Source organism: Akebia trifoliata, chromosome 15, assembly GCF_017979445.1.
Source record: "Akebia trifoliata isolate Shusen 1 chromosome 15, ASM1797944v1, whole genome shotgun sequence".
In the NCBI taxonomy this organism is placed as follows: Eukaryota; Viridiplantae; Streptophyta; class Magnoliopsida; order Ranunculales; family Lardizabalaceae; genus Akebia; species Akebia trifoliata.
In genome coordinates, this window is record NC_141389.1 from 2266324 (window position 1) to 2288156 (window position 21833).

At 35.4% G+C, this 21833-nt stretch overlaps 1 protein-coding gene across 2 annotated transcripts in view; it reads left to right on the forward strand.

The window, feature by feature from the left end:
• Nucleotides 1-11825: 11825 nt before the first annotated feature.
• The window catches only part of NF-YA9 (nuclear factor Y, subunit A9), a 15004-nt gene continuing 4996 nt past the window's right edge, over nt 11826-21833 (forward strand). The window contains exons 1-6 of one of the 2 annotated variants that reach the window (XM_086425181.1): nt 11826-12002; nt 16038-16116; nt 16511-16816; nt 18561-18676; nt 18947-19018; nt 20565-20729. In XM_086425181.1, the coding sequence (XP_086281307.1) occupies nt 16552-16816; nt 18561-18676; nt 18947-19018; nt 20565-20729 (618 nt within the window). In that variant the 5' untranslated portion in view covers nt 11826-12002; nt 16038-16116; nt 16511-16551. The remainder of the gene's footprint in view (nt 12003-16037; nt 16117-16510; nt 16817-18560; nt 18677-18946; nt 19019-20564; nt 20730-21833) is intronic. The other variant, XM_086425180.1, reaches the window with a different exon arrangement.

Sequence of the window (21833 nt, forward strand, 5' to 3'; positions counted from 1 at the left end):
ATTTTTATCTTCTTCTTCTTCTTTTAACTTTAGCTTTTCTAGAATCCGAGGTTTCTCCCTTTGTCATCTATCGACTCCTTTTATAAAAGGAAGTTGCATCCTTCGTTTTTTGGGTCAAACTTAAATTCGGGTCATTTGAACCTCGTATTATGGTTGACCCAAACCATGGTTTGATAGTTTTGACCCTGATCCTTCTATGAATCTCGTGCTCAAAATGTTGGTATTATAATTTAATTCACACTTTAAAAAAGAAAATTGAATATAAAATGCCTTTATTCTCAGTTACAGATTACACCATTTTACCGAAAATAGAAATATATACCTGCAGAAAAAATCTAACTAGGGCTTTACATGATACCAATGAAATTAAGAAAACACTAATGCTGGGGTGACATTGGATTTACTGTGATTCTCAAATGTCTAACATGGAGGTGCACACATAACCGTACATGTTTTTTACTCGTATCTCGAGGAAATATATGTACGATTATGTGTGCATCCCATGTTAGAAATGTGAGAATCGCAGTAAATCCCAATGTCACCCCAGCACGACTCTTAAGAAATACCCTTGGGAAAAAAAACCCTAATAGATTTTAGGAGGTGTTTTCAAGAGAGAGTTTCTTTAGACATTTTGGTAATTATCATATCAACAGCTCCTATCAACCTAAAATGTTAAAAAAATTGGAAGGAATTTTAGTCACTAAAAAACTGAGGGCATGATCATTTGAAAATCATTAAAAACTCGAGAATCAATCTGTGTATGTGTTCATGAGTTATTTCATGCATTTGTCATATTTTCAACTTCTATATTTAATGAGAAGAGGAAAGTTGATATCAAACCAAAACTTAAAATCCTAAAAGTATTATTAGGGGCTAAAAGCAATTGAAGGAGACAAAACCCTAAAATCAATTAAATAGTTCGATGTGCAACGAGTCTTTCGAGAAGACGAAACCCTAAAATCTAAATGACAACTGAGAGCTGAGAAGAGAGTTATTTAATACAATGAGTTTTTTTATTTTAAAATATATAATCATGTTCAATTCGGATATTTATCAAATCGAAGTGGAGTTGATCCTAAATCGATCCGATTTTGTTTTGGATCTCTAGTTTTCAATCCGAATCTGATCTGAAATTATAAATTTTATATCGGAATCCTATTTTTTCGGATTGGAACGGATTGGGTATTGGATAAAAGTTCGATCATTGCCAGTCCTAATTGTCCCATTCATATTTATTTATTTATTTTAGAAAACTGATATTTTGGTGAAAGTTAACAAATATCTAGGACGACGAATGGATCGAATTAGATCCAAAATCCGATTTGTAACGATCTAATAACTTGGTATATAGAGTGATGAGGACGTAAGAAGTACTCAATCCAATCAACACTTGATTCAGTAATTTATCAGATTAGTTAAGGTCAACTATATGTCCCAATCTTATATGATCCATCCACTAATATGAGAGAAAATATAAAATTTATATATCAAATTATATTTGATCTATTCCAAATGCTATAGGATAGAGATTGCATCCAAATATTGAGTCCTGATGTGAACCCAATCTGAAGATGGGTATTTCCGTCATTTTTCTATCAGTTTATCATAAAATGCCATGGTCAAGGCTATTAATGGGCCGTGGACCGGGGTTTGGGCAATGTTACTAGACTCATTTAGTTATCGGGTTGGACTAAGTCCGATTGATGTTTAAGACCGGGCACAGTCTTGGAAACTAGGCCCGTTGTGAAGTCTAATCTGATAAAATATGTTTTAATTTGATTTATAATGTAATATAGGTTTCTATTTATAATAAATATAAGAAAATTTGTGATCCAGCCTTGGACATAGGTGAATTTTTATTTGAATAATGATTTTTTGACGCCCCGCCCGACTTACTCACCCTGATGTGGCATGAGCTGGAACCATAGATCATTTCCTCGGGATACACAATTACATGCATTTATGGGAATGTGCAGTTGTGTATCCCGAGGAAAAAGATCTATGATTCTAGCCCATGCCATGTCAGGGAGTGTATACCAGAGGGGTCATCCGAAAATCACGACTCTTCTTATTTGGTCCTACCAAACATTAGACGGGCCATGCTTCCATTAGGATTTTTAGGCCCATTTAGCGTCAACCCAATTATTCAAGACCCAGTCCATTGATAGCCCTAGCCACCAGTGATTAAAGTTGTGGAAAAGGACTGAAAACAATAGGGTATTTTGCTAAATTTATTGAAAAAATTATATTATTTTAATATTTATAAAAATGGTCTTACAAATAGGGTGTCAATGGGTCGGTTCTAGTTCGGTTCCTAAGGAACTTTGAACCATAACCATTATATTTATATTGGTTTTGGTTTTTGTTGGTTCTGGGTCCGGTTCCAAATAAATGGAACTAGAACCGAAACCACCAACATCATGGGTACCCATCGGTTATGGTTCAGGTTCTAAAGAATTGAATGAGAAAAAATATATTTTAAATCATTATTAAATTTTTTTTTTTTTTTTGCATATTATCCTTAAAATATTAACTTAGTTATAATTTGTTATACTAAATATATAAGTTAATGATTTTTTTTTTTTCAAAAATAAAATTTTATCTTATTTAAAAGTGATAAATTTTAGAAGAGAGAGCTCATTTCAAGTTCAATCCATAAGTTTTTTAATGAAAAATTGAAGAACTTGATAGAACATGCATTAATTTTGAAATAAAAGAATACATTAAATCTTCTATATTATAAAAAGAAATGACAACAATAATCAGTTGTGGGTACCCATTGGATAGAACCTAATGGTTTCGGTTCCTATTGGCTTAGTTACAGTTTATATCCGGCTCTAATCGATTTTAATAAAAAAGGAACCAGAACTGGGGTTTTCAATTTTGGTTAAATGGGTACCCATTGACACCCCTACTTATAATTAGTTTAGTAATCATTTATTTTTGCTAAAACGGTTGTATTTATAAGGTCACAATTGCTATTTACTCATTTACCTTTCCATCAACCTACTTTCGACAACAATCGTAAATATTAAAAGCATGGCTAGTTCAATAATATCAACAAAATACATAGCTATTTTAGTAATTTCCTCTAAAATTGTACGGTCTTGGATTGTTGAATTCAATAGACAAAGAGTCGTGATAATCTGACTTAGGTACATGGCATACTCAATCGACTTACCTAACATGGCAGGTTCAGAAATTGTAGATGTGCTCTCCTTGGGATACAAAACTGCACCTTTTTATGGGGAACTGTATTTCTGTATCCCAAGGAAAGCACATCTACGGTTCCCAAGCTTGTCACATCATATAAGTCAATTGAGTTGCCACGTGCCTAAGTTGGATTATCAGAACTCATAGACAAGTCCTAACTCTACAATATTCTTAAAATCACAATAAATCCCTAAATAACCAATATAATTAAAATTCCCCCGACAAATTATAGAATAAATTCTAAACCAAATGAAATTGTATAATAAATTCCAATTCGACAAAATCAATTCCATATTCAATTCCCATGGAATCCAATATTAGTCATTAACAATCTCTCAATGATTAAAAGTGAGGAATCTCCTAAAAACATTTCACCTATAAATATAAATCCTCTCAATTTTCCCATTACTTTTAAACTCCTATTAAATTTTGGTTGATAGTGAAGTCGGAGACTAATAAGGGTCTTAATGACTATACATGGAAAATAGGTGCAAAAATTATTTCCCTTGGAACATTGGGTTTTTTGGGTGTATTTTTGGATGGGTAAGTTGGGCTTGAACCCACGACCTTAAGGTTGCTTTGCAATGTGTTAAACGAACTAAGATAAGCCCTTTTGGGGTATATATGACTATAAATTTATTTATTTATTTATTTTCGATAATGGGGGTATTCAGACTTACGTCCAATCAGGGGGGACCGGGTGAACCAGGGCTAGAAGCAAGATATATGGGACCCGACCCTCCCCCGAGCACATGCAACGCCCACACATCACACAGACCAGGTAAGTGAGGGTACACCTTCACGAGTGGCCCCAAGGAAATATTACTCATACTGGGTATCAAACACACAACCTACGGACTCGCACCGCTTACTAGATTTGAAATATTGCTCGAAGAGATTTTTCATTTTGGGCAAAAAAATGTTTTCCTACCCAACACTGAAGGAAAATGATTTTTCCACCTTCAAATATTATTCACACTAGGGGTATTAATGGGTACTTATTTAACCGGAATCAGACCAAAAACCCCAGTTCCAGTTCCCTTTTTATTAGAATCGATTAGAGCCGGGTCTAAATTGGAACCAAACCAATAGGAATTGGAAACATTAGGTTCTATCCAATAGGTATCTGAAGCCAATTTTTTTTTTTTTTTCATTTCTTTCCATACTATAGATGATTTAAGGTATTTGTTTTTTTTTTTTTTAAATAAATGCATGTTATATAAAATCTTTCATATAAATTATCCGATTGGAACTTAAAATGAATTACCCTTCCAAAAATTTATTATTTTTAACTAAGATAAATTTTTATTCTTTAAAAAAAACATTAATTTGTATCTTTATTATAAGAAATAATAATTAAGTTAATAATTTTGTTGATAATATGTTAGTTTTTTTAAAAGAATATATATAAAAAATAAAGTTTTTGGAGTCGCCACCATTCTTTTTTGGAAATGAGTGTGAATAGGTATTTGAAATTATTTTAAAATTTGATTTGTGCCATTGTAGTGACTCTCATTTGTTGGAAAGGGTAAGGTCTACCTAAGATCTAAGTAAGAAGGTCCGGTTAGAAAATGGGAAAAGTGTTAAGCACGTCATCCTCTCCACCAAAAGTGGTTACTTTGTTTCGCAATTTTTTTTATAAGAAACTTAAAAACATAAATGTATGAGAATGCATGTTAAGGGTGATGTGTGGATTGAGTGAGATGTTCCCTTAAAAAAAGATTTTGATTTTAATGTGACATTAGGGACATCCCATGAAAAATGATGACTCATGTAGCTACATTACTTTTATAGATATAAATGTTGGTTTTAAGCTTTTCGAGAGATTCCATAAAGAGTTTCCTTGAGACCACAACCTTGATGTATGCATGCATGGTTAGAAACTTAGTGTTTCACCCCATCAAGAGGGTGATACATTTCTTTATCATTGTCATGCATGTGTGACTATATGCATTGTGTACAATATGATGCATGAGATAACAAGGGTAAACAAGGCTTCAACCACCCTTATCTTTTCGATCGAACCTTAGTCCAATTTACCTGAGATCGAAGAGGGTATACATTACATCTTAGGGATTTCTAAAAATAAAAATAAAAATAAGAGAGGATTAAAAGAAGAATATGCAACTTAAAAAGTAAACCTAAACTATACCCACATTGTCCCTTGAGGTTCTTGAATGTGCTTGAGTCTTGAGAGGTAAACTAGAAGGTTGAGTATTTTTGTTGAGGGTAGATGGTTGAAGATAGTGGGATGTTTTTTGGCTGAAGATGGAGAAATAAGTGAAGGTTCTTGAGTTGAGAGTTGGCTTGAGAGAAAGTAAAAGAAGTGAGTAGAGATTTTGGTAGAGTTTGAGGTTGAGAGATGGGGGCTTGAGAACATGAATTGTTCATAGAAAATAAAACTATATGTAAAGTTTTTGATGAACTTTTTGGGATAAAATGATCAAACCCTAAAAATGAAAATAATGGACTTGATATTTAGGCTATTTCTTTTGGATTTTTCATTTGTGTGAGGGTAAAGATGACATTTGTGAAAAAATCCAAAAAAACATTATTTGATCCTTGATTTTTTTAGTAAATAGATGTTGTGGACACGGGATTTTCATGTTTTTCAAACATCCCTCCACTTTGGGATGTTTTGGAGTCGCCACACTTCAAATATGGAATTGGGTGTGAATGGTCACCCGATGTCTCATTTTTTGAAAATTAAATTATTTTTGATGTGATACTCTCGTAGGATAATGCACATGGTCCAACCTTTGATTCAAGGTAGGGGGTCCATTTATGGAGTAGGGAAGGTGTTAGCAGGCACTACTCCATCCACGTAACGTGATAACCTCGGATTCGGTCATTTTTTAAAATAAAGAAAAAAGAATCGAAGGAAAGTTCGATGTGTGCCCTCAAGTGTGAGGGACTTTCAATGTTGGCTTCAATCATTAAGGGCACCCTTATGTAGAAGGGGCCCTTTGGTGATCTAGCCCATGGTGGTGGGTGCAAATGTGTAAGAAAGGGAGAGTAGAAGAGGGAAGTTGGGGGGTGTCCTTTTGTTGAACCCACCTTGTCCTCGAGTTGATTTTCAAATGTGCTTCCCTTGAGTTGACTTGGACTTGCTTGAAGTTGTGGAAGATTGAGTGGAGTTGAGAGTGAGGTGTTGAGAGTAGAGTGTTGAGATGAGATGAGAGAGGGTTGAGTGTAGTGAAGAGAGTAAAGTAGAGAGTTTGTAGTGTTTTTTTAGGATTTTTTTCTAAAAAATCATTAGGTGTTGTATGGGGAGAGAAGGGGTTTTTTATAGAGGTTGAGAGGTTTTTTTTTAGGGTATAATGGGGTGAAGGATGAGAGTAGTGGTTAATGGCATGGGTTTGAAGAGGAAAATGGTATGAAATTTGAGATGAAAATGAGGGTATTTTTGTAATGATGGAAATGGGTTGTGTTTTTAACCCAAATGGTTTGGATCTTACCCAATCCATTTGGGTAGAGTGTTTTGGGTGGGGTGAGATGAGTGATGGTTGATGGGAGTCGGTTTTGGTGGTAAGGGAGTTGTTTTTGCGCAAGAGTGTTGCGATGGTTGACGAAGTAATGTGTTTGATTTGGAGCGATGCGTGGTGCTTGGTTTATTTTTGAGAGGATTTAAGGGATGAAGCCATTTGGCAAATGGAGGGATGAGGCTCTCTTCAGTTGATTGGTGATGGTGGTTTAGATGATTAAAGAGAAGAGTATGGGCGGTCTGGGTTGAGGTGCTTTTATGGGCGTGTTTTTCCGGGACATTGATGGATAGGTATGGGTTGTTCTGTGGGTGGTTCCCTCATGAGGGATAGGTTAGGGTGTCTCCGGGTAGTGGTTGAGTTGTGGTTGTTTCGATGAGCGGCTGGGGAATCGGTTAGTTTAGGGTCGGGTTATGGGTTGAGTTATGGGTTGTTGATGATGAGAGGCTGGGGCATAGGTTAGGTTAGGCTAGGGTTTTGGGTTGCGTTGATTAGATGAGGGCGGTGGAAGGGGCTGATGCCATGTGTGTCATCTCTTTCTGGTTTTTTGATGAGATTGCTAGGTTGGGTTGGGTTTGGGTCGTGGATTGGGCTTTGGGCTTTAGTAATGGATTGGGTAGGGTTGTGGGTTAGATAATGGATTGGGTAGGGTTGTGGGCTTGGATAGAATAGTGTTGAGTTGGGTTTACGTTGAATTGGGTGAGTTGGGTTTACGTTGAATTGGGTGTAGGAAAATAGTTTTTGGTTGATTTTTAAGGATATATGAAGAGTGGTGAGGTGTGCGGGTCCATGGGCTACGTAAATGGCCTCGAACATTTTAATTAATGGAAAATGCAAGGGGTTTTGTGTAGGTTTGGGTTTCAGGGGCCATTCCAATTTTCGATTTTTGGGGGCATCTTACGTCGAGGGCCCGCTCAAATTCGGGTGTCTACAGATGTAATAAAACAAAATGTACTTTTGGGAAGATAAGTAGGGGAGTGACATGTGTAAATGTGAAGTGGTAGGTGAAAAGTAAACCTTGATTCATTTATAAATAACTCATAAAACAATGATAGATGTATATTTATTAAATAGACTAATAGGAAAACTCCATGTATATACTTGAAGATTCCCACTTTTTGAGGACATGATTGGAAGTTTTCTCAATTTTATAAATTATTACCAAAGACCAAAAAACCTTTTTAGTTTGACCAACCTTTTTAGGAAGGGCATTCTTGAATTTTCACAAGGGGGAGTTGACTCTCCAAATAGATAATGCATTGGGTATTGATGGCTTATAGGAGATCAACATGCGTCACCTATTGAGGGGATGTGAAAGAGTGGGCTTGGTTTTGGATTTTGAAAGTGGACTTAGAAAATGAACTTGAATTTGGGTTAAAAAGTGGTTTTGTCTTGAACTTAGATTTGGTTAAGAAGTGGACTTTGATTTTTGACTTAGCTTGGGTTAGGAAGTGGGCTTTGGTTAGGGTATGGATAATGGATCGGTTAATGGGGAATGAACTCAGGTTGGTTCATGAGAGTGGATAGAAAATTTGAGTGGATTAGGAATAAATTTGGGCATTAAGATGATGTTAAGTGGCAATGTGGACATGTTGAGAGGCTTGAGTCTTAAATTTGAATCATCTTGAGGAAATTTAGATTTTTCTAAAAGGAGTTCGTGTAAATTGGGGTGTCTACAGAAATACTTTTTTCTCATTCGATTCTTGAGAACCAGAATTGATGGGTACCCATGATTTTTAGCGATTTCGTTTCAATTCCATTTATTTTGGAATCGAATTCGGAATCAGAACTGACAAGAACTGAAACCGAACTAAATATAATGGTTATGGTTCAAAGTTCCTTAGGAACCGAACTAGAACCAACCCATTGACACCCCTAATTCACACGCTTAAATCCACCCTCAAAATTAAAAACCAACTATTTTCTTTTTACATTTTCTGAAGTGATATCAAATGACAAAATTTATTATCCCACAAAATTCATTTTCCAATGGAATTCACTTTTGCGAGGAATTGTATAATTGCTCAGAAAATTGTTTGTTTGTGTTTGATGGCACATGAAAGATAATATTCCACATGAAAATCAATCATTATTAGCTGATTGTTAATGCATGAGAGTTAGCATCAAATTTATTCACCCCTCAATAAAATGATTTTTCTAAGTGGTTCATGGGAAAATGAATTCCTCAAAATCACATTTTCCCAACAAATTGATTTTCTCATAAATTTCCTTGAAGCTTCAAAGCATCCTCAAGTTACATACTAAGATTTGACCCTCCATGTAATCTTTTGATTAATCATATTCTTCAACAGTTTAATCTCAATTTGACGTTTCATCTAGTCCATAGATGAGATCAAGTTGTCTTGGACGAGACAATCCATTAAAGTCTCTTTATATTGATTGGTTTACATATATTTAAATTAAAATAATTATAATTTTATAGTAAAATAAGATAGATTAGGAAATGTTTAGTCATAAAATCATATTTTATTTATATAATATATATCTAAAATATAAAAAAATTAATTATTTTAATCAAAATATACAAAATCCCAATTGACTCAGTCGAGATTTTCAAAATATCGTCTGAATCCCTACCCATTTATTAAATATGGAAGAAAACTAGTGGGCCCGACCATAAATAGGCCCAAATAATTGTGCAACAGGTCAAGCTTAGACATAAGTAATTTTCTTTGGCCTCACCCAGACATTACATTTGGGGCATGGTTTTTAAACTCGTCCGAGACTGAGATGTATCGCCTGAGTTAACTCGATATCGGAGTTGAACGAGACCAACTCACAAAGTATTTTGAGACGACCACGGATCGTGAGATAAGCAAGTTGTCTTGGACGATATTTTCCAATATCTCCGGCGATACAAACGAGACAACACAAAAAATGATTAACTCACGAGTTAAACGAGACGTACAAGACGGGATTTTGAAAATCTCGTCGAAGTTAACAGAGATAAACGAGTTAAAGCCTCAAACCCTATTCTTTCACCCCCCAAATTGATTTTTTTTTTTAATTTCATATTCTTTTGGATTCATTTTTTAATAGGAATCATTTCTGAATTTTTTCAAAAATTTTCAAAATTTTTAAATGATTAAAAACCATTGTCTCAATATCAAACGAGACGTATCGTTCGAATCAACTCGATATTAGAGCTGAACGAGACGAGACGTGATACCGAGTTTAAAAACCATGACTTGGAGTGAGATTTTGAGACCCGATGGGCCACTATGGCCCGGCCCATTGAGAGTTCCATAGTTAGTTAACTTAACAACATCTTGAAGCACAGGTTCCCTCCCAGCTGTCCTTATCTTCCCGAAGAGACACGCGTCGAACTACTAGAAACAATGAGGGCGGCTAGGGTTTCAATGTTTGTCTTGGTAAGAGTGGAAATTGACGGTCTCCGTCAGTAGGTCCGTTCTTGCTTCTTATATGCGGGAAGGGATCTTGGCTGTTACCCTTCGTTACGACAGCTAACGGCGAAACGCCGTTATATCACCAACTCCTGGTGGCCTTACTGCCACGTTGCAGAAACGCATAGCTTTGTGGACCCCACATATGCGACACGTTGTGGCATCAATGGTGTTAAAAACATGCAACAGCATCCTGAATTGACGTTTAACTGACATTTGGTTAGTTAAAGCGTGGTTAACTCGACCATTGGTTAAGGAAATGAGATCACAATGACGAATCTGCCCCTGATTTTAATTTCAATGACATTTTGTTAGATATATTTCTTTTTAAGGTCATTATTAGGTTAATTTTTACCTAATTCTATGCTTATAATGACGGATATATCCCATGCTAGAAGTGAAGTACAAATAGGGAAGGATCTATTATCCCATTGAGGGGTATTCCAACACGTGGAGACTATTTCTACCGCATTGTGTGATAAGGACACGTGCCCTTGAGATTTATATAAGTCCAAAATCAAATATCGAACTTAAATCACCGACACCATAGGATTATTGCAAGTCAAATCAAGATATTACTGAGAATACCTAGCTAAAGTTGAGAATATCGGTAAGTAGAGTTGAATATAATTTCTACTTGCACAATTATTTTATAGGATACTATTAACTGAGTTAAGTGACGACTTCATGAAACAATACGGAGGTTCGTTAACTCGAACAAGAAATGAATAGATTTCTCCACCAACTTGGTAAAATATCCAGCTTGAATTCAAGATCGTAGTTCTAATAAGACAAATAATTTAATGAGATCTGAATACTTTCATGTGCAAAATCTCTTCCTTAAATGTGATATTATCAGGTATTTATCAAAATAAATGTGAGGGTAATATTTTCTAACTCATCCACTCTCAAACAATGAATCATATCAACTCAACATTATTTATGTTAAGATACTATCAATTAAACTTGATAGTATGCATTAATAAAGCGTGTGTACAACCTCCCAAAAAGGTCACCATTCAACTCATACCCTACATGGCAATCCAACTGGACTAGTAGTGTGGTGACACTGACTCCATAATTTGAACTATAAAAAATCTTGGACTCCTAATCAAGTTCTTGATTATGATTATGTGAGAATCAATGGTATAATATAAACTAAACTTAACATCAAATTCTATAATTGAATAAAAAAAATACTCTCCTTACTAACTTAGTAAGATGTTTACTCTTATTAAAGATTCTTGAGCTCAAACCTCCAGATTTTATGGAAAAAAAATGAGATAAAATAATAATTCAAAAAATAATTTTGAAAATAGATGACTACCGAACTTCCAGGAAACTCCCAAAATTAAAATTAAAATTCAACATTGAAAAGTAATGTTTTTTCAATTTTTTTTTAGAAGTTCATAAAATTTTATCTTCTACAACCTTATAACATCAAATCGTATTTTTGAATATCACAAAATGAGTTCAACGACTCTTAATAAGAGTTGAAATCTTGGTAAGTAGCTCATTATTACTCTTGTTACATAGCAAAGATCCCAAATAGATAATATTACAATAGCATAGCTTGGGCATTATTTGAAAAGAATAAGGATATGAACGTCATTAGAGGAAAAAACAAGGTTACTTTTGTCTTTTAGGGAGAAAAAAATAATTTGATTCTAGATATAATTATCTGAGTAGAACAGACAGAGAGAGCGACCTTTGCGTGACTAAAAAATAAAATTATTTATTTAATTTTTTTCTTCTCTCACTTAACTCACTGTTTCGCTCATTGAGAATTTTGCAGAATAAAATGGATTTCAGGAGAAATCGATGGCTTTGAATTCTGCATGAGAGAATTCTAGGGTTTCTTTGCTACTGTTCTTCAGAAACAGTAAGTATTTCTTCTCCTTTTCTTCTAATTAACCAATTTCACTGCTCTGATTTCTTACATTTAGTTTCGTTGATAGTCTCTCTGTTGAGTGATTCTAGAGATTTTAAGGGTTGGGTTTTTGTGATCTCAGTGTTTTAGTTGAAATCTCTTCTGGTTGGCGTATTTTATTTATTTATTTATTTTTAAATTTCTGTTACTTTGATTCTGGTTACTTGGGACTTGGGAGGATTTGGGTGTAAGTTTACTTATTGAGATTTTTGTTTCCCCCCCCCCCCCCCCCCTCCCCTTTTTTTTTTTGGTTATTTGATCTTTGATTTTCTTAGATACGTGTTGTTTTTGAAGATTATTGGGTTGAATTATGGATTTGTTTGTATAGAATTGGTAATAGATGCTGTCTCTTTTTGTTCTTAGTTGGATCTTTGTAGTTAGGGTTTTTGATCTTCTCAATGAAGATTCTAGTATTTGGAATCGAATTGAACCAACTATAGGTTTGGAAATATATTAAATTTCATCTGTTTATCTATAATTCTTGCTTGTTCTTTGGTCATCTTTAGAGGAATATTAGTTTACAATTATTAGAATTCTATTAGTTTGGGTTTTGGATTTCTGTAAATAATTATAGTGAGAATTTGAATGAAATTTGAGCTTGTTTTGGGTGAGATGTCCAAAAAGAGGAGAAATTATTTTGTTATTCTCTTTTCTTTTCTTTTGTGAAAGATAAGGTGATTGGTTTGTGTGATCGACACTAGCATGGGTAGTACCCACTGAAACAAATTGATTTATTGATAACTCAACGCAAATCCAATAACTCGTAATGGATATATATAAAAAATTACACCATCAATAGAATAGAAGAAAATTCTAATTAGAATATACTAATTCATTCGACTAACTATTTAATCCCTAGGTATTTTTAACTAATCTCTATCACAACTTGTCATTTTCACGAGATATGCTAATGATGATTCAATGTATCCCATGCATCATATTGCATTTCTTCATATGTCCAATTACCCTCCCATAATTGCATGGTCTTTTGAGGAAGGAATGGGCGATTGGTTACATGGAATACCAACCCTTGATATCATGAAGTGAATTATTGGTGGATGGAAAACTATGTCCCAGCGTGCTTGTTGGTAGTTAGTATTCACCACCTATCTATTTCATCTATCACTATCACATCCCACTTGTTTTTGAGTATGTTAGAATTGGTAGTCCACTAGATCAAATCCTCCATGATCTCTCTCATGAGCATAAAAAGTAAGATCATGTGAAGGCCCGCACTGGAAATCTTGGATAAAAGAAAGATGAGATCAGGCATGGTTGTGCAGATTGGGGTGGGGGGGGGGGGATTTTTATTGGGAAGAAATAAATAGAAGAAAAGATTAGCTAATAGATTTTGGTGAACGGTAGTTATGATGATGGATAAATAGTGCATTGGTTAGGCTACTGTGGTAGCGTTGCCACTGGAAAGCGGCATACCAAGATTGTGCTCTTAATAGAGCTTAATCTTCGAGAACTCAGTGCAAATGTGAGAACCCTTAAAGGGTTTATATAGAAGAATTACACCATCGATACAAATAGAAGAAATGGTTTTTCGTCATCTAGAAAATACCAATTTGATTCTAACCCTAATTAAAATATACTAATTGATAGTTTGATAGTGAACTGTAAGCATTTTTCCCCAGTCTCTACCACAACTTGTCATTTATGATTAGATACATTCATTATGATTCGGTGCATCCCTTGCATCATATTACATGATTTCACATACTTTATCAATTAGAATATACTAACTAATACTATTAACCCCATATATTTTTCCTAATATCTTCCAAAACTTGTCATTTATGATGAATTACACTAATGATAATTTGGTGTATCTTATGCATCGCATTATATTACTTCACATGCTCTATTACCCATTATGTTAGATTGGGCTAACCCTTGGGGAATTAGGCTATTTCAACTCTACTGAGGAAATTAATATGTCATGGGATTGAACCAATTCTTCTTGTAGATCTGGTTTAGAATTAAAATCACCTTTAATAAAATGTTTCTCATTTCCATCCTTTACCATCCTAGTGAATGAGTGTCCAGTTGGCTTTTCAAAAGTTCCAGAGGCTTGAGACAAGGTGATCCTGTATCTCATTTTCTGTTTATGCTTTGCTACGAGGCCTTGGGAAGGCTCATATCTAGTGCTTAATCAATTGGAAGTTATCAGGTTTAAGGTTCAATGACAGTTCTCCTGTTTTGTCCCACTTATAGTTTGTTGATGACACTTCGATCTTTCTGGACAATTCATTTGAGCATATTCTCTTTTTGGGAGCCTTATTGTGTTGTTTTGAGGCAATCATTGGGTTAACAGTGAATCTGAGCGAGCGTAAAGGGTTTGGGTTGCGTCCACATTTGATAAGAGTCTCTAGCATCAATTTCTTGGTGTGAAACATGCAATTTTCAGGTTTTTATCTCAAAATTCTTCTAGAGACCCCATACAAAAGCTAAGTAATATGGGTTTCAGTGATTGAAAGAGTAAGAAAGCGGCTGGGTTCATGGAAGGCAAGGTTATATCAAAAGGAAAGAAGTTAACTTTCTTAAAAAATGTGTTGGCTAGCATTTCAATTTACTTCATGTCTCTTTTCTCTATTCCAAAAGGTGTCAATGCTAGGCTTGATAAGGTTAGTAATGGATTTTCTTTCGAATGAGAAAGATGACTCAAGGAAATTCCATTAGTTAGCTGGAAGAAGATTTATTTCCCAAAAAAAGCATCACCTAGCTTGGCACTCAAAGCCTAAAGGTAATTAATATAGTTTTGTTGGGTAAGTGGTTGTGGAGGAAATGAACAACTTATGGGGGATCATTAAGTATAGGTTTGATAGTTTGGGTAGAGGCACGGTTCAAAATATCGTCTCATTTTGTAATGTTTCGTATGATACGTTTCAGATTTCTAGCATCCTTGACGAAGCAGCACTGGAAATTGAAACATGCTTTGTTTTGGTGATTTCTCTGGGAAGTCAGTAGAAGAAGGAAAGGGAGTGGGGAAGAAGGCAAGAGAGATATAGATAAAGAGAGAGAGAGAGAGAGAGAGAGAGAGAGAGAGAGAGAGAGAGAGAGAGAGAGAGAGAGAGAGAGAGAGAGAGAGAGAGAGAGGGGTACTTGGGTGGTTGGGTGAGACCGCCGGAGTTACGTTGAATTCCTGTTGAGGTTCTACTGCTGCTACTTCTTTTTTCCTCTTTTTTTTTTGTGTAGAAACGAGTCTGTTTGAACGATGATATGTCCTTGACCTTGGTCTCCTTTGGAAGATTGGGTTATTTGAATAAAACCTCCCATATTTTGGTAAATATTTGAGATACCCACTGATTATATGCCCCTTGACCACCGTCTTCTGTAAAAGAATTTTTTTTTATAAATGTTAAATTAATGTATAGAATGTATCAATGTTTTGGATCTGTTTCATAATGATTCGGTTATGTTCGATTTTGTTTCCTTTTTTTGAAAAAAATCGAAACATTGACTTGAAACAAGATTTTAAACCATGGGTAGAGGGGCCTATAACATTAGGTTTTGGGAGGATTGGGGTAATCTCATGCAAAGAGAAATTTCCTAAACTTTATGCTATCTCTTCTAAGAAGTCCCTCCCCAGTCAGAATTTCACATTAGACAATGCATTTTGGGATCTTGAATTAAGAAGGAGCTCCAATGACTAGGAGATTGAGCCTTTGTTTGATTTGATTAATAGAATCTCAGTGGTTTATGTCAATCTGCAGAAAGATGACCGTAGAATTTTGGCAGAGTCATAAAAGTTTGTTTTTTGTTAAACCCTTCTATTTTTTTTTCTTGGCATCAAGTGATTATAGTTCTCAATTGTTTACCAAGTCTACCATCTGGGGCCTATAGTCCAATCTTAGGCGGTTTTTTCCGTTTAGTCGGTAGCCTTAGATAGCATATTGACCACCCTCATAGCTAGGATCATGTGTGTCAATCAGTGTTCTTTATGTCTCTAGTGTTTCAATGTTGGTTATCTACGTGTTTTAGGGGTAGGACGAGGATTCTTTGGAGCCTAACACACTTGCTGGTGCTTTTGGAAGGAAAGAAACGGTCACATCTTTCAAGGGTAGGAGAATTCTATTTCATTTGTTATTATCATTGTTTTAGGCCTTATTTTCTTCTAATGTAAGCTCTTTACAGAGTTTTAAGGGGATTTTCTTTGAGGATTTCTTCTTTAGATAATGTGTTTTCAAACAGGGTTGAGAGTATATTGTAAGTTGATGGGGGTTTTGTCTTTCTGCTTTCTTTTAGGTTGGTCTTGATTTTTTCATAGGTTATTGTCATTTCCTTTGGTTCATATAATTATCTTGATTTAGTTGAGCAGACATATTGCTTTTAACCATTGATGGGTTTTGGGGTTTCTACTCATCTAGTAATTTGCAGTATGCTTCCATTACTTTGTTCTTTTGATGGTTTTGATGCAATGCATTGTTTTAATCCGATTTCTCTTTTTGGTATAGTTGGATAGGGGTTTGGTGCTTTTCAATATCAAGTTGGAAGCATGCATGCAAAATCTGAAAATGCGAATCCACTAGAACCCAATGCCCACAACATTCTTCCATCGTCAATCGGTTCTCAACCTTGGTGGCGGGGTGCTGGGTATAACGGCCCCCCTCCGGTTCTTGTAGGGGAGAGCACTTCAAAATCATTGGAACCGCAAGATGGCAGCATTGGGACCAAAAGTAGCCAATCTCAAGGTGTTGATGGCCTGGATGAGGGTACTGGTGTTACTAAAGAAATGCGTACTAACGTCACGCCACAATCAGGTGCTTGTCCAAGTCGTATGTTGTTTATGAGTTTTGCTTTGAAAACATACTTGAAAGTAGCTATTACATCATGAAATTTATTTTTTTTGAAAAGGTAACATCATGAAATTTATAATGATTTGGTATGGAGAAAACTACTAATTCCTGTACAATTGTTGGCTAACTAGTTCATGACATTCTAGAACAAATAAGCTTATTTGAGTATCTGGTTGCTTAACAAGACCCTGTTGGAAGAGAGCAAAAAATGTAGAAAGGATACACATTCCTTTGAGTTTGGCTGATATTTTTGTGTTTATTGCTGGAATCGGAAGATTAATATAATAACGAGTTCATTATTGCTAATGATGATTTGATTTTATAAACTCATCAGTTGATCTTTCTAATCTGATGGGGTGGGTTTCCAGTGCATGTGTATGCATTAATTTAACTTATCTAAAAATGGTAATGTCCCACAAAGGTAGTTTAATTGTGTGGGCCGTTCTAGTTTAAGTTGAACTATGGAAGTTCAATTTACGTTACTTGCATAGCAATACTTTTTCCCAAAAATTTGACCGCATCATACACATTCTATACTCGTGTTGCACACATGTGAAAACATTTACTTTGTTTAATCTTATTGTGCATATTCTGTTTTCAACTATTTTCCGGATGTCATTTATATTTGATTTTCATGTATGTCAGCTTATAATGCATTCTTTCTCTATTTTATACTTACCATGAATAAGTTATTTACAATGTGTGTGATAATATATGTAATTAATATCCGAACAAGTCAGCATTATCAGCTTTTGTCTCTGTTCTAACTCATCATATCTGTTTCTTACAAATTACATGAACATACATCTATGCCTAAGTTAACATAACTGTCAACAGAATGTCAAACCAAAGTATTGCAGTTGCACACTGTTGTAATTACGCTATGGTATCTTTTGGTTGCCTTTGGAGAACCAACTATAATTCCTCCCTGTATTTGTTAACCAACCAGCTACTCCAAAAGACCAATCGGTTGGAAAGGGGGTGAACTATGAATGTAAGCGGGGTCACAGGACATAACTGGGGTATGCACACCTGAGAGTGGAGGAAAATACACTTAACACTCCCCCTCACCCATAAGGGTGGAAATAATTGAACCGTTGACCTATACGAACCTAGGGCTCTTATACCATGTTGACCAACCCACTACTCCAAAAGACTGATCTGATGAAGAGGAGGAGAACTATGAATATAAGAGGGTCACGGGACTTAACTGGGGTATGAGTATGACACACCTCTTAACTGGGGTATGAGTATGACACACCTGAGAGTGGAGGAAAATATTCACTGAACATTATTCCCCCTGCTTCCCTTTTCTTTTCAGTCAACTACAATTGCTGCCCACTTGCTTGCAATGGTTTTTTTTTATGAGTAAAATTTCTTTATTGAAGGGGGGCGATCGAGATGACCTAAAGCCCCAAAGAGAGAACAACAAGAGCAAACAAAGAGGGAAAAACAATCAAGATCTACCCATACATTGGTATCGATGCTGTTGCAAATGCATCTTGTGCTGCAATAAAAGTCATACACGATACTCATTAAAAGTCTGTTTCAAGTCTAGGTGTTGCTATTGGCCGCCAAAAAAATAATTCTAGGTTGTTCTTGATAGTTGCATTTTCTTGTAGTTCTGTGCAAACATATTCTTTTGTCAAATGGGGGACAGTTACTATGTTACAACAAAACTCACAAAGATTTTCCCTTTTATGGTCAGATGGAAATTATGGACATGAACACCAGCATCTGCAGCATGTTGCATCTACAATACCCCCTGCTGGGGGTGAATACCTCATACCGCATGCCCAGCTTGAGCTTGTTGGTCACTCAGTTGTAATAACTCTCTCTCTCTCTCTTTGAAAGATCCGGTGATTCATGGAAAAACACATGATACCAATCGTTCAAATACAAAATCCAACGATTGAGATTTATCCTCGAGATAAGTTTCTTCAAGATGTGTGTAATGGAGATACATATAAATCTCGGCTGTTGGATTTTGTGTTTACACAGCCAGGATCATGGAACCTGACACTTTAGTAATTGTATTTACATGCTTTTGGCTACAAGGCACTGCTGATGGGACTGTAAGTGTTCTTGTTACAGGCTTGTGCATCATACCCGTATTCTGATCCATATTATGGGGGAATAATGGCTGCTTATGGACCTCAGGCTTTGGTATGTAACCTGTAGCCTTCTGTGCAAGTTGATTAAAATGATGATGCCTACCTGATGGGTTGATTTACATTTTTGTTACCGATCTAGAAGAAGAAGAAACTACATTTGTTTTTCTGACTTGGTAACATTAGCAGTCATTGTTGTTGGTGAGCTCCGTGTTTCCTCCTGAATCTGCTTTCATATTTGTTTTTTATGTTAACTCTTCTCTCTCTAGATGAGATAAACATTTGTTCTCATTTCTGGATCTCCATTTAGCCCATTATGTCAAATTTTAAGCTATATACAAAGTTCGTGATAGCATTTGAATGATGGTATATTGTTAAGATCTTGCTTTTAAGTCTAAACCAATATTGATACTTATTTCCCAAGACGTCTTGGATTTGACAGGGACTGACACAAGAGTCACCTAAGCAATGTTTTCAAATAGCAGATGCGGTGATGTGCGATCAACATATGCTGTGCGCCTATGCAATCGCACAGTAGCGTATGCGGACACATCACAAAAAAAAAAAATCAATAAAAAGGGAAAAATTGCAATTATCACAAAAATTATAATTATAATTGTAGGTTTAACAAGTTTATAAGAATGCATTGACTCAAAAATATTTGGGAAAAAAAATGGAACCTTGCTTCTTGGATGTTGAGTTCTTGATTCTTGAATATTGCAAAAGTATTCAATCTTGCTTATTGAATCTTGATGGCTATTTGGCTTGATGCAGATGATTTGAGGACTAATAGATGTAGAGAATATTGTTAGGTTGTTAAAAGAACATATTATTAGTTAGAGCTAAATTGAGAGTAAAAGTGCGTTAAAATGATAATAGAAATAGATTAGTGTGTTATTGGGGGTGTGGGTGCTAATGAGGTATTTATAGAAGGTAAATTTTTATCCAAATTTTGACCATTGGAAAAATATGCCATCTCATTCTGCATATGCGAGTGCATACTTATGTATGCGATTGCATAATGACACAATAGCATATACCATGATGGCATATGCGATTTGTTATCCAAGTTGGCATATGCAGTTGCATAAGACAACACTGCACCTAAGTTTTGTTCTTTACACTCGATTGCCTTTCTGTCAGTTTGATGGCTTATCTCAATGTATCTTCCTATACGTGTCACTTGTAATTGCCTGGTTACATTCATATTGTTCAATTTGTATTGACTCTGTCAGTTTTGTCTCATTTATATTGCACTAGAATGTGCAACTTTTGATTTGGCCACACATATGTAGTTTGAGAAATCATATTAATCAGTTTCTGGATGAAATGGTGTAGTTTTCATTAAGAAGTAACAACATATAGAGTGGCATTGGCCAATAGATTGCTAAACCCTCCCTCCCTAGACTTGAGCATAGTTTACTTTCCTTGTTATAGTTGGTGTAAAGTATTTATTTATCTCTCTCTCTCTCTCATCCCTAGACTCGAGCATTGTTTACTTTCATAGTTGGTGTTAAGTATTTATTTATGTGTCATCTTCTACACTCATTATATATTAGTAAAGGGAAGTTCTGCCTAATGATTATTGCCAATTGTGTTAGGTACATCCTCATTTATTTGGAATGCATCACCCTAGAATGCCTTTGCCTCTTGAAATGACAGAGGAGCCTGTGTATGTGAATGCCAAGCAATATCATGGAATTTTGAGGCGAAGGCAATCGCGTGCCAAAGCTGAGCTGGAGAAGAAACTGATAAAAGTTAGAAAGGTAGCTATACAAATTGCTCATTTTTTAATCCAAAATATTAATATCACTTCGATTGGTCATCCATATTCGTGGCTTGCAGGTCGTTTGCATCTTTTGAGCAGAGCATCAATTTAGAAGGTTGTCAATTTACATGTAGGCAAAAAGTCTGCTTATTAGACAATTGATTGTTGTCTTGTTATTTCAGCTCAACTAGCGCATTTTAGAAGGACTAGTCTTTTGATTATTGATGCCTTGTCTAGGTTCCAGGGTGTTTCCATCTATTTTACCTCCCCCCCTTAATATAAGCATGTTTTGCATGTTGGTGGGTATATAGAATTCATGAAACAACATTTCTATACATTGTCAGTTTACTTATGGAAAGAAATATTTGCTTATATGATAATTGATCAATGTCTCATGCTCTCATTATTTATTCTGCTCAATTAATAGAAATTGTTTTTTTTTATGAGCAATTATTTGAAATGATTTTATGTTTTTCAAAGCTTAATCTGGGTCCCTATTTGATAGTATAGCCTAATATACTCTTTTCCTAAAGGGGAGCCAATAGAAGTTAGAGATCCTCGATATCTTGCAATCTATATTTTTTGTTTAGTGTATCCATTCACTTAACATGAGTACAGGAAGAAGGATTTTGTGTCACTAGGTTGCCACATTCTCCACGTATCATGATGCCCTGGTATGTGTCAGTGTCATCGAGGCTTGCCATAACAAGCTAAGGCATCATTATTGTTTCTTATCCCACACTTCTGCGAATAGAACCCTGGGATTCATTAGGAGGGGATCACTTTCTTAGACCAGAGGACACCTCTTTGAGAATTAGAAGTCATTCCTTCACTTGAGCTAGCCTCAACTCCTCTCCTCATATCATCTCTTTCACCTCTTAAGCCTTGGTTTTGGCGGAAATCAGATCCACCAAAACCGACTTCTCAATTGACTTGTACATTTTAGAAGCACTTGCAGCCTTATCCACCCTCATACACCAAGAAAGGATCTGGAGCATTGTTATATGGATTTGTTGTTGATATGATTGATTGTATGTGAGAATAAGGTATTAGAAAAAGATTAAACTTTCAGCTGAATTGGATAAGAGACTTGGCAAAGGTA